At 43.7% G+C, this 17,286-nt stretch overlaps 3 protein-coding genes across 3 annotated transcripts in view; all 3 read left to right on the top strand.

The window, feature by feature from the left end:
- The first annotated feature begins 1,081 nt into the window (after positions 1–1,081).
- Positions 1,082–8,946, top strand: LOC128437413 (B-cell receptor CD22). Its single transcript, XM_053419562.1, has 5 exons — positions 1,082–1,597; positions 1,712–1,793; positions 8,029–8,089; positions 8,523–8,710; positions 8,799–8,946. The coding sequence occupies exons 1-5, from the start codon at positions 1,315–1,317 to the stop codon at positions 8,860–8,862; spliced, it is 678 nt and encodes a 225-aa protein (XP_053275537.1). The 5' UTR covers positions 1,082–1,314; the 3' UTR covers positions 8,863–8,946.
- A 696-nt stretch (positions 8,947–9,642) lies between these two features.
- LOC128437409 (B-cell receptor CD22) overlaps positions 9,643–17,286 on the top strand; it is a 137,653-nt gene continuing 130,009 nt past the window's right edge. The window contains exon 1 of the mRNA XM_053419553.1: positions 9,643–9,829. Coding sequence (XP_053275528.1) covers positions 9,775–9,829 — 55 coding nt within the window. The 5' untranslated portion in view covers positions 9,643–9,774. The remainder of the gene's footprint in view (positions 9,830–17,286) is intronic.
- LOC128437411 (B-cell receptor CD22) lies at positions 10,777–14,787 on the top strand. Its single transcript, XM_053419559.1, has 5 exons — positions 10,777–11,000; positions 11,906–12,262; positions 12,335–12,565; positions 12,694–12,960; positions 13,791–14,787. The coding sequence occupies exons 1-5, from the start codon at positions 10,997–10,999 to the stop codon at positions 14,057–14,059; spliced, it is 1,128 nt and encodes a 375-aa protein (XP_053275534.1). The 5' UTR covers positions 10,777–10,996; the 3' UTR covers positions 14,060–14,787.

Raw genomic sequence — 17,286 nt, 5'->3', positions numbered from 1 at the left:
AAAGTACATGTTTCACTACCATAACAATGTTATGGGTGGGCGAGCTGCCTGTGGCAAGATGGCCGCCATGTGCGGACGTTCGTCTCCGTTGGCCGGGAACGCGGACGAGACATCTAGCCTTTATATATATCTATATCTATGGGCTCGCCCTCCAGTGAACTGGAGTCTTGATTCTTCGGTGGATGTCCTCTCTGGCACCGGAGAATTTGTCCCTCACCAAAAACCTGAGCGTTGAATAGTGAGAGTCCCTGCACCTTCCAGCAGGTCAGCAGGGTGACCTCAGACTTCCACATGATATAACAGAATCTGAGCAAAGCAGGTAGTGTGCTTGTTGCTTGAGCAGCAAAATGGCCGACCGGATATAGACAGGTAAAAAAACTCTCCACAGAGTAGATTCACCAGAGAGGACGACTGGGTACCTCCCCCTACTGGCTAGAAAAGGTCACAGCAGGTCACCCAATGAGCCACAACAGTGTTTTACAACGTGAACAATCTCTTTCTCTATAGCACTTATACATTATACAATATTGCAGCCTTAAGAATGTGTTTTCGCTGCTTTTGTAGTGTGGTCTACACTTTCCTGTGTGAATGTGTGTATATGTGGAGGCCTGACGTCTAGTTCAAGTCAACTGGAAGCTTAACGTATAGTAATTAAATTATGTCCAAGTTCAAAGTAGCAAAATAACAAACGATAATTAATGAAAATCAACAAACTGAGGATTTAAAATTTTAAATCCTTCTTTAATTTTTCTTTTTCATGTCAATCTTTATGCATCTTAATGAGACACAGAAAAGATTTTTACAGTTTTTTACTTCAAGTCTCGTTAAATTTGTATTTCTTGTGTCAGTGAGATGTTGTGATGTGGATGATACAAGTTTGATATGAACAGACATTAAAGTTGTTTCTCACACGTTTATCGTCTCTCCTCCATCAGCTCTGGGGACAGCGGGGTCTACTCCTGCAAGTCTGAGAATCAGTACGGACGGATCAACTCCACGTCTCTACACTTAGACGTCCAGTGTGAGTAGAAAACATCCACATGTCCATGAAACCCAGCACTGTCTCACAACCTTACAGAAGGTTCCTGGGTCCGCCCCCTTATCTGGATTCACACCAAACTTTACTGAGTTCTTCCCTGACCCGTTCCTCATCCTACCTCCAAGTTTCATGCTAATCGACTCAGTAGTTTTTGTGTAATCTTGTTTAAAATCAACAACCAACAAACAAACAGACTGGGGTGAAAACATCTGTTTTTGCATAGCTACACTATATGACGTCATTTTCTAAACTCATAGTGACGACATTCCCATCATATGATCATAGATTATTTTTCAGACGCTCCAAAGCCTCCCTCTGTGTCAGTGAGTCCCTCTGGTGAGATCATGGAGGGCAGCTCAGTGACTCTGACCTGCAGCAGTGATGCTAACCCAGCAGCTAACTACACCTGGTACAAGGAGGACGAGGACTCACCAACAGCATCAGGACAAAACTTCACCATCACTGATATCACAGCTGAACATGGTGGAAAGTATCAGTGTGAGGCCCAGAACACACACGGACGTAGTAACACCACCTTACATCTGACTGTTGGAGCAGGTGAGTCATGTGAAGTCCTAACACCTTTAAAGGTTCTGGAGCTGTGGATTGACTTCAGCTCCGAGTCAAACATCCTGCAACATTCCCTGTTCATCCATTGTGGGATTTCTCCAGGTGCTTGGAAATCAGCAGTGACTGGAACAACCACAGCTCTTCTCCTGGTGGTCATCCTCCTCACTGTCTTCCTTTGGATCAGGTGACACAGTCACACAGTGACACTACTGAATAGACACATACAGTTCATGATAAGACCTCACCAGCAAGTGTGACTAGAGGCTGGATTTTCAAAATAAAAGCCCCCTCATGGTTAGAGGACAGAAAGCTATTGCATATCACAAGAATACAAACTACCACAAACACACACAAAGTTCTGGTACACACACACCCCCACACACACAAACACACACACAAACACACACACCCTGACTCCTCTGCTCACCTCTCTTTCTCTCTCAAACTGAACAGTTCCTCTCTTTCTCTCTCTCTCTCTCTCTCTCACTCTATCAAACTGAACAGTTCCTCTCTCTCCCTCTATCTATCTATCTATCTATCTATCTATCTGTCTGTCTGTCTGTCTGTCTGTCTGTCTGTCTCTCTCTCTCTCTCTCTCTCTCTCTCTCTCTCTCTCTGTCATGGCGGAGTGTGCGTGGAGCTGAGAGCTGTGTGTGAGGGTGAAAGGTATAGTGGGTTTAAGACTTACTTTGCTGAGCTTTATCACTTAGGTGTATGTTTATTTGTTCGTCTTTAGTTGTATAGTTGTTTTTTCTGTTTATAATAGTTTGCTGAGTGAGTGTGTGAGTGAGTGTGAGTGTGTGTGCTAACAGGCAGCATGCCTGTGGCAGCGGCAGCGGCAGCAGACTTTGAGAGTCTGACTCGCCGGCATGCCATTAAACTGATCCCAGCAGTGGCATGCAGTGTGGCAGAGGCCGCGCTGGCTGTGGGAGAGGTGGTCGGCTGTGACTCGGTCAAGTCGGCCTCCAGGATGAACGGAGCTATCGTCATGTTTTTAGATAGCACGGCGAAGGTGAGCGAGGTGGTGGAGACAGGAGTGGTGATCCACGACACGTTTAATCCTGTTCTCCCACTCGTGAATCCAGCCACGCGGGTAATGATATCTAATGCCCCACCTTTTATTAAAAACGAAACTCTGGCCAAGGAACTGTCTCGGTACGGGCAGATTGTGTCCCAAATAAAAATGGTGTCTCTTGGGAGTAAAAATCCAAAACTCAAGCACGTAGTGAGTCACCGGAGGCAGGTGTTCATGGTCCTCAGGGACAATACTAAGGAGATCAACATGTCCTTCTCGTTTAAAATTGAGGGTTTTAATTATATGGTTTTTGTGTCATCCGAGGCGATGAAGTGTTTTGAGTGCGGGGAGGAGGGGCACCTGGCCCGCTCCTGCCCGGGGAAGGGTGGAGCGCAGAGGCCGGCTGCCGCAGCTCCGGCTCCGGCCCGGGCAGCGGCAGCTCCGGCAGAGGTAGCGGCAGAGGCAGCGGCAGCTCCAGCAGCGGCAGCTCCGGCTGCCGCGGCCCCCGCTGCCGCTGACGCGGAGCTTTCGCGAGCAGCGCAGCCTGAGGCTGCTGTGGGCGGAGCCCCGCCTACAGAGCCTCCCGCTCCTCTGGTGGAGGAAGGGGCTCCTGAGACTCAGGTAGCCTCCGAGTCTCCGGAGAGTCCGCTCCCGGAGGTGGGAGTCCAGGGGGGAAGCCCCCCTGTAAACGAAGTGTCTGAGCAGGCAAACAAAAAAACTGACAGCCAGCCAGAGTCTATTGAAATCAACGAAACTGAGGGGAAAGGGAGCAGTGCTGAAATGCTGTGTGAGGACATGGAGGAAGGCATCAGTGATGATGAAATGTTTAAATTAACACAGAAAAGGAAGAGTTCAGGCTCTGGGCACAGCAATGCCAAAGCCTGCAAGGCAAGCCGTGGGGTGAGGTCCAGCCAGGGGAGCGCTCCCTCCTCTCAGGAGGACGAGGACGGCCTCTACCCCCCCTCTGACATCAGAACCTTCCTGGAGACCACTAAAGGCCAGAGGCTGCCCTCGGTGGAGGATCACTTCCCTGACCTCAAACTGTTTTTAAAATCCTCCAAACCGCTCACAAGAAAAACAGGCAGCGATGAGTTTTTAACAGACCAACAGATTTATAGACTCAGGAAACTCATGTTGAGAGTAAAAGGCCAAATGATCCCTGATGATGATGAGTTTTAAAAAGTCCTTTTACTCTTCTCCTTTACTGACCTGTTTTCTGTTTTTTCTCTTTCTTTTATCCATGTGTGATTTTAAAATCAGCACTTTAAATGTGAACGGAGCCAGAGCTGATTTTAAAAGAGCGGCAGTTTTTAAACTGATGGATATTAACAAAATAGATATTATGTTTTTACAAGAAACCCACAGCACAGAAGAAAATGTGAGCGACTGGAAGAGGGCTTTTAATGGGGAAGTGATTTTAAGCCACAAGTCCAGCTGCAGTGGGGGGGTGGGTATTCTTTTTGCCAGGAGTTTTTTACCACTTTCTTTTAATATGGAAGAAATTATTCCAGGTGTATTGTTAAAGGTCCAAGCTAAATATGAAAATGTCAAGCTGGTGTTTTTAAATGTCTATGCGCCCACGAGTAGGGTGGACAGGATGGCACTTTTAAACATTTTAGATGACACTGTTCAAACCTGTAGTGGTGATGATTTTATGTTTTTAGGAGGTGATTTTAACTGCACAGAAAATCCCACTTTAGACAGGAATCATTTAGAGCCACATCCTGCATCAGGTCTCAGAATGAACCAATTGGCCGAGGCACATGCTCTTTCTGATGTGTGGAGGGTTTTTAACAGTAATGACAGACAATACACCTGGAGCCATGCCAGAGACAATGTTTTATCCCTGGCTAGACTGGATCGACTCTATTGTTTTAAACACCATTTAAATATTTTTAAAAGGTGTTTTATTCAGCCGGTGGGTTTTACTGATCATTGTTTAGTCTCTTGCTCTGTTTTTATTAGAAATGTTCGTTTAAAGAGCGCCTACTGGCATTTTAACACAGCTCTTTTAAACGACCAGGCTTTTAGAAATGCTTTTAAGTTGTTTTGGTTTTCCCACAGAGAGAGCAGGCCTGCCTTCCGTAGCATTCAGCAGTGGTGGGACTTCGGGAAAACGCAAACAAAACAACTTTGCCAGCAGTTCACTCGCAATGTCAGTAGAGATTTAACCCGGACAATGAGGGATCTGGAGAGACAGGTAGAAGAATTACAGTCTTTAGTAGCTTCTACAGGAAATCGAGGGCATTTAGACTCCCTCAAGGCCAAACAGTCGGCTATAGCCAACCTGCTGGGGGCCTCAGCACAGGGGGCTCTGGTCAGGTCCCGGTTTATGAACATCTCACAGATGGATGCCCCCTCCCAGTTTTTCTTTGGGTTGGAGCAAAAAAATGGACAAAGGAAGACCATTCACTGTTTACGAACGGGTAGCGGCTCTGAAGTCTCAGACTCGTCTGAGATCAGGAAGTGTGCTACCGGTTTCTATCGAGACCTCTTTAAGAGTGAGTGGTCAAGCAATCCAGATGTGCACAACAATTTTCTGGATGGTCTCCCTCAGGTTAGCAGGAGCAACAACACAGAGCTAGCCGCACAAATTACCAAGGAGGAGCTGCACAGAGCCACCATGAGCCTGCAGAGCGGCAAAGCTCCAGGGATAGACGGCCTTCCTGCTGATTTCTTTAAGTCCTTCTGGGACATCCTAGGACAGGATCTGCTCGAGGTAGTCAACGATAGTTTACAGACTGGAAGGCTACCTCTGAGCTGCAGGAGGGCCGTAATCACCCTGCTGCCGAAGAAGGGAGACCTTCAAGAGTTAAAGAACTGGAGGCCGGTCTCTCTGTTGTGCACGGATTACAAAATCCTGTCCAAAGCTCTAGCCCTCAGACTAAGGGAGGTGATGGCGTCCGTCATCCACCCTGACCAGACTTACTGTGTGCCCGGCAGGCTCATAAGTGACAACGTCACTTTGATTCGAGATGTTTTGGACCTCTCCAGTTCATTGGCAATAGAGACTGGTCTTATTTCCATAGACCAGGAAAAGGCTTTTGACCGGGTTGAACACCAGTACTTATGGCAGACTCTGGCTGCTTTTGGGTTCAACCCAGGCTTTATAGCCATGATCCGGGTTTTCTATACAGACATTGCGAGTGTTCTTAAAATAAATGGTGGGCTGAGTGCTCCTTTTAACATTAAGAGAGGGGTGAGGCAGGGATGCTCTCTCTCTGGGATGCTGTACTCTCTGGCCATCGAGCCTCTGCTCCATAAGCTAAGGAAGGTTTTAAAAGGTGTGTGTTTCCCCCAGTGCAGTGTGTCTTTTAAATTATCTGTGTATGCAGATGATCTCATTATACTTGTGAACACACAAAAAGACATTGATATTTTATCTGACACTGTAAATAACTTTGGTTTTATCTCTTCTGCAAAGGTGAACTGGGGGAAGAGCGAGGCTCTGATGGTTGGAGAGAAGCTGGGGGATCGGCTCAGGCTGCCTGGAGGTCTGGCCTGGAAGAAAGGAGGACTCCAATACCTCGGTGTCTTCCTGGGAGATGAGACCCACATTAGGAGAAATTGGGACAATGTCCTAGAGAAGGTTAAAGGTCGATTGATAAAATGGAAGTGGCTGTTGCCCAAGATGTCATACAGAGGCCGGACATTAATAATAAACAACCTGGTCTCATCTACCCTGTGGCACCGGCTGGCCTGTGTCGATCCTCCACCTTCTCTCCTGGCAGAGGTACAACGGGTTTTAATAGATTTCTTTTGGGGCAGGATGCACTGGATCCCACAGAGTGTCCTTTTCCTTCCTACAGAGGAGGGGGGGCAGGGCCTGGTCCATCTGGCCAGCAGGGGCGCTGCCTTCCGCCTTCAGTTCTTACAGAGATTGCTGACCGGGCCAAGGGACGCTCTGTGGAGACCTCTGTCCCGGTGCATCCTGCAACATTTTAACAGCCTGGGTCTGGATTTTAGCCTGTTTTTAATGAATGATAACAAGATAGTCTCACCATCTCTTCCTGGTTTTTATAAGAGTGTTTTTAAAGTGTGGTACCTGTTAAAAAAAGAGCGAAGGCTACAGGGGGACTCCCTGCACTGGCTGCTGCAAGAGCCTGTCCTGTACGGGACCATTCTGGATCCCCCCCGCTGGGCACAAGGTACCCTCTCCAGACTGCTGCAGGCTGCCGGGGTCTCTACGCTGGGTCAGGTGGTGGAGCTAGCCGGTCCTGAACTGGAAGACCCCACAGGGCTGGCCAACAAACTTGGCATCAGATCCGAACGGACAATGGAGAGGGTGCTTGGCCACTGGAGGACAAGACTCACTGATCAGGACATCTTGCTTTTAAACTCTTTTAAGGATGGGTCCATTTCCCCCAATGCTGAGGACCCTTTCCCCGCCACTTTCCTGGCAATGGATTTAAATGACTGTTCTGGACCTCTGTTTCAGCCTGCTCGCCCGGTTCCCCTGGAGGGAGTTGCCGGAAAAACTCTATACAGACTAATGGTAAAAACACTAAACATTAAAAAACTGAATGGACGGAGAGACACTCCTTGGAGGAGCTATTTTGCCGGAGCCCAAGAAACCGGACCTCAGTGGAGGTCGCTGTACAAACCTCCACTGAGTAAGAGACATGGAGACCTCCAGTGGAGGTTGCTCCACGGCATAATAGCAGTGAACGCTTTTTTATCAATAATTAAGAATTCAGTGGAAGACAAATGCCCGTTTTGTAATGTAAAAGAAACTCTCTTTCACTGTTTTTATGAGTGTCACCGTCTGTCTGATTTGTTTCTGTTTTTACAAGTGGTTTTTACCAGTTTTAAAGAGGTTTTTAACAAGCAGGGTTTTATTTATGGTTTTAAATACACTCGCCAACAAAAACATAAAAGCCAGCTTTTAAACTTTGTTTTAGGGCAGGCTAAGATGGCCGTGTATATAACCAGGAAGAGGAAGGTAGAGCAGGACGTCCACATTGAGCCGGTCCCTGTCTGCATCAACATGATTAAATCAAGAATATTGGTTGATTTTAGTTTTTATAAAGCAGCAGGTGACCTGGACTCTTTTAATGATCTCTGGTGTTTTCAAGATGTTTTATGTTCTGTGACAGATCGAGAACTTTTGTATGCTGATTATCTTGTGTGATTTTAGTTATTTATTCATAGCTAAACGTGTATTTTAAAATAACTTATTAGGTGTTTCAATGTGTTGTGTCAACCAATAGTATCTAATAAAGTTGTTTTCAAAAATCAAAATCTCTCTCTCTCTCTCTCTCTCTCTCTCTCTCTCTCTCTCTCTCTCTCTCTCTCTCTCTCTCTCTCTCTCTCTCTCTCTCTCTCTCTCTCTCTCTCTCTCTCTCTCTCTCTCTCTCTCTCTCTCTCTGTTCATCCAACTGTTTATTTCTTTCCTCCCATCTAGAAGAAACAAGTCCTTCACACAACAGCGTGAGTGCAGTGAGAGACCAGAAGACAGAGCGCAGGTAAATGAGTAGTTTCATTTCAAAGCACTTGATCTCCACTCTTCAAGGCTGCCTCATTAACTGGTGGAGTTCTGCATCATTGTGATTTGATGAGAAGGGTCAGACCATGAAGGTCTTGGGAGGTCATATTCATTTACTCTAACAAAAAGCTTAAACTGGTTGGAGAAGGCGCACAACTGAAGGGCAGTAAATCTAGTTAGGGAGTAAAGTGTGGAGTGAATGTTTCATGATGGTGACACTGGGTTCATCTGTTAAGAAGATGCGCTGGTGACCAGCAGGGAAAAACAGAAAACTCCCAGATCAGTGCTGCCATCACAGTTTGATCAGCAGAGTAGGATCAGGCCCACAACAAAGAGAAACTCTCAGTTCCCAACAGAGTTAAAGAGTAAGACACAGATTCCTGATCCCAGCTCGTATTTTACTGTACGATCAGATTTCAGCTGCGGCACACACACGACCAGCAGAGCAGCACCATGAGGTCCACTACGCCAGCGTCTGCTTCACCCAGAACCGGGCAGATGACCTCTACGCCAACATAGGTCGAGTTCAACCCCAGAGAGAAACTGAGGAAGAGGAGGAGGAGGCTGAATACAGCGCTGTTCGATTTGACAGTGCAACAGGGTGAGCAGCTCCACACGGGAACATTTTCATCTCTACACTTATTGAGGTTAAAAACTGTGGGTGTGAGTGGTCTATTCTGCCTTCACAGAACAAGACGTGAAGAAGAGGAGGATGATTCATCTGCAGTGTACAGCACAGTCACCAAACACTGAAGAGACACAACGTGAATCTGTTGTTTATATGTGGATTTTACATTATCACGGAACCAGAAGAAATAAAACATATAGACATGTGCAGTGTTTGTAAAGGTTGTTTTCTTTCTTGATGGGTTGGTTAACCCAGATTACAAATTCTCTCACTTCTCACTTTGGAAGCCACGAAAGTTAAAGGTAAGAAAGTTGTTCTTCTTCTCCCACAATTGAAAATTTTCCCAGACTCAACCACGTGTAGAGTTAGCCTCAGGCTAGGCTAATGCTAACCGTAATGTATGTTACTGTCAAAATGTTACAAATAACAATAAGATTAACTTATAGATATTATAAATTGTAATTAGTTCTAGAGCAAATTAACGATTTTATATCAATCAATGGGAGTGACCAATAATCATTTTCTGGAGGGGGGTTTCAACAACAATATTTTGGATAATATAAATACACAAGTATTCCCCCCCCCCCCTGGTGGCTGGCTGCAGTATTTGTCATAAACCCAGCCTCTTCCATGTCAGTGGATGGGACATGGACCAAACTAAAAAATGTCTGTATACAAATCAGGAAGGCCTGTTCAACGCTGCTCACAGCTTCAGTTGAGGAGGATTCTGGTTTGGTGGGAACAGACACTGAAGTCGTTTCTCACACTAAGTTAAATGAAGAAATTCACAGTTTGTACAAACCACAGTTCAATCTAACACCATCGGGCTCAGCAAGCAGTTCAGTGGAAAGAGGAAGTAAGTTGGGTGTGTTTAACAGTTTAAATTTATCTTTCTCTTACAGAATCTGTCTTTATTATCAGACTCTTCTGTGTTGTAGGTAGACGTGTCTGTGATGTGACTGAGTTTCATCTTGTGCACATTATTTATCTGTGGACGTTTTTATAGTTTGAAGTCACAGACGAGAGCAGCAGCTACTATGAGTGTAACTGCAGCAGCCAGTGGATTTGTTGTCCTTCTTCTCACTGTGACAGGTACTGTACCTCTACATTCATGTTGTCACTCTATTTTACACTCAGACTTCTGATTCACCTGAAGTGAGTTTGAGAAAGAAAGAAAAAATATAAATGAAGCATTCATTCATTTTCAGATCACCGCCTGTAAAGTGATGCAAAAAGAAAATATAGGAATGAATAATCATCAGTGTTATTTTGTATCTTTGTTTGGAAATTTATATCGTCTTAAACTCAAAATATTAAAGAGTCTGAAACATATTATTATTATTATTATTAATATCATTATTATTATTATTCTCAGCATGACTGAGTTCCTCTCCTCTCGATGCAGGAATCTTCATCAGTGTGTGGAGTCATTAGTTGAAATGCTATGGAATGCTGCTCATGGAAATGTGTTTCTTTTCTACAGAAAGTAAAAAGTAAACTAAGTGTTCTCTGGTGTGGGTATGAATCTGATTCTCTGTGTTACAGTGGTACAGTGTGAGAATGGCTGGGATGTGAGTTACACTTCTACTGAGATCTGTGCCTTCAGAGGATCAACAGTGGACATTACCTGTACCTACACATACCCATCCACAGTTAATAACCATGATACTACAGTTCAGGAAACTTTCTGGTTCATTAAAGAGAGTAATGGGATTCACGTTGATCTAAGTACTGATCCGGAGTATTCAGGTCGTGTGGAGAATCTCTGTGGAAACAACACGTGCACTCTGAGAATCTCTAACCTGACAGAGAGCGACTCAGCTGTGTACAAGTTCAGGTTCACAACAAACCAACCTACTGGGAGTTTAACTGGTTCAGCTGGAGTCACTCTGTCTGTCACAGGTAACATTTACATCTGAACATTCATTCATTTATTTCCTACATCTTGTTTGGTTCACTTGAGTGTGTGTGTGCACTTTTATATGCATGTGTGTGTTCTCGGTTTGGACTAAAATGAATTCCTTATTCTCACACACAGATTTGCATGTGCAGGTGAGAGCATCAGAGAAGAATGACTATTCTATCAAGGCAGAGCTCAGGTGTCAGAGCAGTTGTCGTCTTCCTGATCATCTGAACTACGTCTGGTACAAGAATCAACAGAAGGAGAAGATTGAAGGAGAATCTTATTCAGGTCTATTTCAGTATACAGACAGAGTTTCCTGTGCTGTTAAAGGACTCGAGGATTTCCGCTCTCCCTCAATGTGTGAGTTTAATCTACAGTATTTCACTAACAGGATCATCTGCTGGAGTATTTGAGATAATTCATTGTACCATAACTTGATGTGTCTTTAAATACGTTCTTCTGCATGCGCACATTGAACTCTTTGGATACTACTGTCAGTACTGACAAATTTGTGTAGTACTAGTACTAGTATTCTGCTTGTGTAAATAAAGATTGAAGACATGACTGCTCCCCAGAAGTGAAGCCAAAGCATTGTGATCGCCCCCTGGTGGCTGGCTTCAATATAGAACATATTTCCTGTCTCAAATACATTTTCTAAAGATGGTTTCTGTCATTTGAGGTCGTTCTTATCACACCTTATTGTTCAAGTTTCTCATAAGTTTGGTTTTAATTTGTTATTTCATGAAATGAAAATTAGATTAAACTTCATGATTGACAGCAGAGGCTGACTCAGGATTGGTCGAGCTCATGTATGGGCGGGACCTTGATACTGTGGCTCCATCTCCAGATCACTACTGTGCAGACTGTGGTTCCAAATGTGAAAGATGGCAGCGTTGGTATCCAGGATATTTTGGCTTCATTTCTGGAGAGTGGGAGGAAGTGGAGACGTGTCGTCCATCTTTGATCGACTCTGCATAAAAGACACAGATCATTTCCTCCATATTAACCAGTTTGCTCCATTATAAGAGCAACTTATACAAGGTCCCTCATGTTCCTCACCTCCAACAGTGTGTTTCTACCTCACACTGAAGTCTAAAGGGAACTTCTCTGTGTTTTATGTGAACTGAAAGTTTCCTCATCTTGGCATCGTCATCATCTTAAAATGAAAACCTGCCGACTGGTGATTCACCAGAGAAAATACATGGAGTTAGTTTTATAAATGTATAAGTTTATCTTCTGATTCTCTGATGTGCTCTGTGTTACAGTGGTAAGGAGTCAGATCGACTGGGGTGTGAGTTACACTTCTACTGAGATCTGTGCCTTCAGAGGATCAACAGTGGACATTAACTGTACCTACACATACCCATCCAGCTGGAATCAACTTGATACTACAGTTCAGGAAAAGTTCTGGTTCATTAAAGAGAGTAATGGGATTCACGTTGATCTAAAGAATGATTCAGAGTATTCAGGTCGTGTGGAGAATCTCTGTGGAAACAACACGTGCACTCTGAGAATCTCTAACCTGACAGAGAGTGACTCAGCTATGTACAAGTTCAGGTTCACAACAAACCAACCGAATGGGAGTTTAACTGGTTCAACTGGAGTCACTCTGAATGTCACAGGTAACATTTACATAAGAGTCAGTTTGAAATGTTAGTGTGTATGTTGAAATAAAATCACATGTTTGTTCACAGACCCTCAGCTCCAGATACATTTGAGGAGATCAACAGCCAATCCATCTTCTACCTGGACAGAGCTGACCTGTCACAGCAGGTGTCAGCTCCCTGATCATCTTTCCTACGTTTGGTACAATAACAATAAACCTGTTGGACGAAAAAAATACTTTCACCTCCGACACTTTAATGCTGAAGACAGCTATCACTGTGCTATAGAAGGACAGGAGCGTTTCCCTTCTCCTACAGTGTGTGAGTTTACTCCTCCTCATGAAGCTACAATAATGTGGAAATCATTCAAATTTAAACTTTTAACAAATAATACAGACAGTGTTTTGATTGTATTCTCATCCTGTGTGTTAATATAAACTATCCTTCAGATGCTCCAAAGCCTCCCTCTGGGTCAGTGAGTCCCTCTGGTGAGATCATGGAGGGCAGCTCAGTGACTCTGAACTGCAGCAGTGATGCTAACCCAGCAGCTAAATACACCTGGTACAAGAGAAGAGGAGATAAACAAGTTCAACGTCTCAGTGAAGAGACACAATTTGTCTTCAGCTCCATCCGGTCGTCAGACTCTGGAGAGTATTACTGCACAGCTGAGAATGAGCTGGGAAGGAGTTCAGCAAACATCTCTATTACTGTGACATGTGAGTGAAACACAGGTTATTAAGTGAAGATATATTGAATCTGTCACATTCTTTCTCCTTTAATTTTAAATGTGCAGATATGGGTCGTTTGACTTCTGCCCCATAAATATTCACAGTCAGACCATCAGCAGCACAAAGAGGAATCTACCCAGCGTCATTAAAAACATCCATAAAGTTTTCACCATCCTCAGTAAACGTGAAAGATATTTCCTTCACTGTGCACATTCACATGACGAGCAAACAGCTCTCAGCAGACAGACTGTTGTGAAAACAAAACCCTGCTCCTGTGCACACGTCACACATACACCTCCCAGCAGGGGGAGCAGTGGCTCATTAACATTTTAAGAGACATGCCTACAAATAGGCCACTCTGAACAGGGCTCTTCACACGTTTTATTAGGTAGAAACTCTGTCTAATTGTTGAAAAGGGTCATAATAAGTCACGTTTAAGTCCACGTTACAAACTGGACTATGGTTTGGAAATCTGTGGACATTCAGGGGAGTCTGGAAACAGTAGTGCAACAGGAAATCATTAGAAAAAACATCTCACTTAACAAGAAGAAGAATTTACCTGTGTCAGTTTAACAACCTTGCTGCTGTAACTCAGTGACTCAACTCACCTGAGCACCTTTGACTTTAACACATCATATCAGATATGTCCCCAAATGTTACCTTTTGCTTACCTTGAGCTGTCTGAGACATGCCAGATACCCAAATTAACGTGAAGAAAAGTGGGATTTTCATTATATGTCCACCTTAACACATCGTACCATATATGTTAAACACAATGTCTGTCATCTGTTATCATCATTCTGTTTTCACACAAACAGATGCTCCAAAGCCTCCCTCTGTGTCAGTGAGTCTCTCTGGTGAGATCATGGAGGGCAGCTCGGTGACTCTGACCTGCAGCAGTGATGCTAACCCAGCAGCTAACTACACCTGGTACAAGGAGAACCGAGTTCTGCTTCAAGGACCAGAGGGTGTTTATCGTCTCTCCTCCATCAGCTCTGGGGACAGCGGGGTCTACTCCTGCAAGTCTGAGAATCAGTACGGACGGATCAACTCCACGTCTCTACACTTAGACGTCCAGTGTGAGTAGAAAACATCCACATGTCCATGAAACCCAGCACTGTCTCACAACCTTACAGAAAGTTCCTGGGTCCGCCCCCTTATCTGGATTCACACCAAACTTTACTGAGTTCTTCCCCTATATGACGGGGAATAATGTTCTGATCAGTATATGATTTAGTCTCTCTGCTATTCGTGGAAATATCTTGGAAAATGTGTCTTTTCGGTCAAATCTTTGCTCATCTTGACCTCTGACCATCTGCTGAAAAAGAATATATACACAACACTATTCAGTAAGTTTGGTTCATGTGTTGAGTTATTTTGTACATTCACACAAACGGGCTGAAAACAAATCCCTCAGTACCTGCTTCTGTCTGTGCTGGCGCCCTGGGTTAATAATGATCATCTATATTTAAGAAGCACTTATCAAAACCAGAGATTAAAAAGTTCTTCACTTTGGTTAATGAATATTTCTGAGTTGATTTCATGATCTTGCATGTTTTACACCAGACGCTCCAAAGCCTCCCTCTGTGTCAGTGAGTCCCTCTGGTGAGATCATGGAGGGCAGCTCAGTGACTCTGACCTGCAGCAGTGATGCTAACCCAGCAGCTAACTACACCTGGTACAAGGAGGACGAGGACTCACCAACAGCATCAGGACAAATCTTCACCATCACTAATATCACAGCTGAACATGGTGGAAAGTATCAGTGTGAGGCCCAGAACACACACGGACGTAGTAAGGCCACCTTACATCTGAATGTTGGAGCAGGTGATTTTAGCACTCTTCCTTTTACAGTTTACACCCCCCCCATCCCCCCCATTTTCATTGCACCAGAACCTTAAACCCGGGGTTTTCAACCAGGGGTCCGCGGCCCCCTGGTGGTCCGCGACGGCATTGCAGGGGGTCCGCGAAATTGTTGTGATATTTCAACACATTTCCAGATTACTCTTGAATATCGTGAAAAATATATAAAATAAGAAAAATATGTCTAAAATAATATAAAAGTGATGAGGGGGACATTGAAACTGGCTTTGGGCTAGAAACTGCCAGTAGTTTCCCCCTGTGCATGTATTAAAGGTAGATGTAGAAGAGCGGTTGAGCTAGTCAGAAAAACTCTCAGGAGGTCTTGGAGAAGTAGTTTTTTTATCATGGGAATTTGTATTTTTCCAAAAAGAAGGCCCAAAAGGGCAGAATTAATAATGAAAATATGAAATAAAACAAAAGAGCCAAAAACAAATACTTTGTAATAAAAAAAGTAAAATGGCATAATAGCCAAAACAGTTAATTGCAATAACAGTCAACTTTACCAGGTTCGCTGGTTGAGAAACAATTTCTTAGGAGAGCTCTAGACACACAAACACACAGAAGAACTACTCACGCAGTAGGTGGGATTTGTTGCTGGTGATCATGAGGTTAAACTTAAGTAGGCCTCAATTGTTTGTGTGATATTGTATGATTATCATTTGTGACATATTCTGCATTACACTGTCATCTTCCCTATTCAGTTGTAGCCCAAGTTTATGTTGATTGTTATTGATCACCAATACTTTAACGTTATCTCAACATGTCAGCTACATGTCTGTACATTTAAGTCATGAACGTAATATATTGACGTACATATGGTTCTGAGATGCAGTACAACTACAAACTGCGTTTTAATTTTGTTTTCAATTCTTAAGCACTGAAAATCAACCGTTGTTAGTGATTTTTACACATTTTTGTAGAGTTGTTTGAGGTTTTTAAATAAACCAACATGGAAAACCAAATGTTAAAGATTCCTTCTATCCACTTGCACGCACACACACACACGTAGTCACGCACGCGCATTGGCACATCAGTGGGCCGCGGATTACTTACTCTAGTCAGAATGGTGGTCCCTGGGACAAAACCAGTTGAAAACCCCTGCCTTAAACCATCAATACTCAGGATTTCAAGATGTGTCACAGCTGTAAATCAAGTCCTTCATATTGCACATGAAAAATACTGACTGACCAACAGCATCACCTGGAAAACTGATTATTGAGGTCGTCAGCTGAGAATCATCAAGAATCTGACACAAAAACTAACATGAACAAAAAAGTTGTTTTTGTAAATGTTTCGTGCTGCAGCTTCAAGTATTGTGATTTCGTGAAATAATAAAGTAAAAGTTATTTCATTATATTTTAATCTGCAGCATGGAGATCAGCACTCATTGGATCAGCTGCTGCAGTTTTCCTCGCTCTGACTCTCCTCTCCGTGTTCCTACTGATCAGGTGAGCAAATCTGTTCCACTAAAGCTTTGTATGATGAGTTCCTGAAAATCTGTTCTGTTATATTATATCAACTCCATTATTATGTATATTGTTTGATATTTGGTTCAATTGATCAGAAAAAAGAGAAACTCTCATCAATCTGCTGATCCTGGGGACAGACTTGACCACAGTGAGCAGGTGAGACACACAGTTCAGCTTCAATCCTTTCAAACGCCACTATTTCTCACATCAAACCCTTTTCTCTGTCATGTGAAGATTAAAAACTAGTTCACTGTCAAAATTAGTTTGTTGATTTGTAACTTGTGCTGCTTTAGATCTTGTGGAAGTTTGTGAAAGATTGTATTGATTGGTTCAGATATCTTTAGTGTGGAGCACTGTAATGTGGAGCAGATCACCATTGGGTGTGGCTGTGTAACACATTCATTGTGTGTTGTTCTGTCTTAGACTCAGTGTGTGTGAGTCTGCTGTTTGTAGTCTGTGTCGTTTAGACAAATAAAGTCAGTGTTGGCTGCGTGTGGATGCAGCTCTATAATTAAAGGTTCATCGACAGAGCAGTTGTGTTCTTTCATATCTGTATTTAGTGAGTATGTTGAACTTTGACGTGAATTTGAGGTAATTGTGTTACGAGTTTGGAGAGATAGCGCTGTGTGGCATTGAGTGTCGTTGAGTAGGGCGCGGGGCATCGGTAAGACGGAGAGTTGTGTTGTGTTTATATCAACAATTTGCTGACAGATAGTTTTGGGGTCTAGTGATTATATTGTGTGTAGCTCGACCTCTACTTAAATAATGTTACACAACTTGTTTTGACCAAACTTGGCTGTAGTACGTGAACATCCAGCTCCCAGATCTTATCTGGACACAACCGATGTGAAAGCACAAACACAAGTGGCTCACAGACACACTAAGTGAGAAGTTTGTAGTGTTAGTGTTTGGAATTCAAACTGAAGACCTTCCCTCCTTTTGGATTTTAGTAGAACAACATGTTTCCTGTCCTTGAAACACG

Source organism: Pleuronectes platessa, chromosome 3, assembly GCF_947347685.1.
Source record: "Pleuronectes platessa chromosome 3, fPlePla1.1, whole genome shotgun sequence".
In the NCBI taxonomy this organism is placed as follows: Eukaryota; Metazoa; Chordata; class Actinopteri; order Pleuronectiformes; family Pleuronectidae; genus Pleuronectes; species Pleuronectes platessa.
This window is presented reverse-complemented; position numbering and strand designations above follow the sequence as displayed.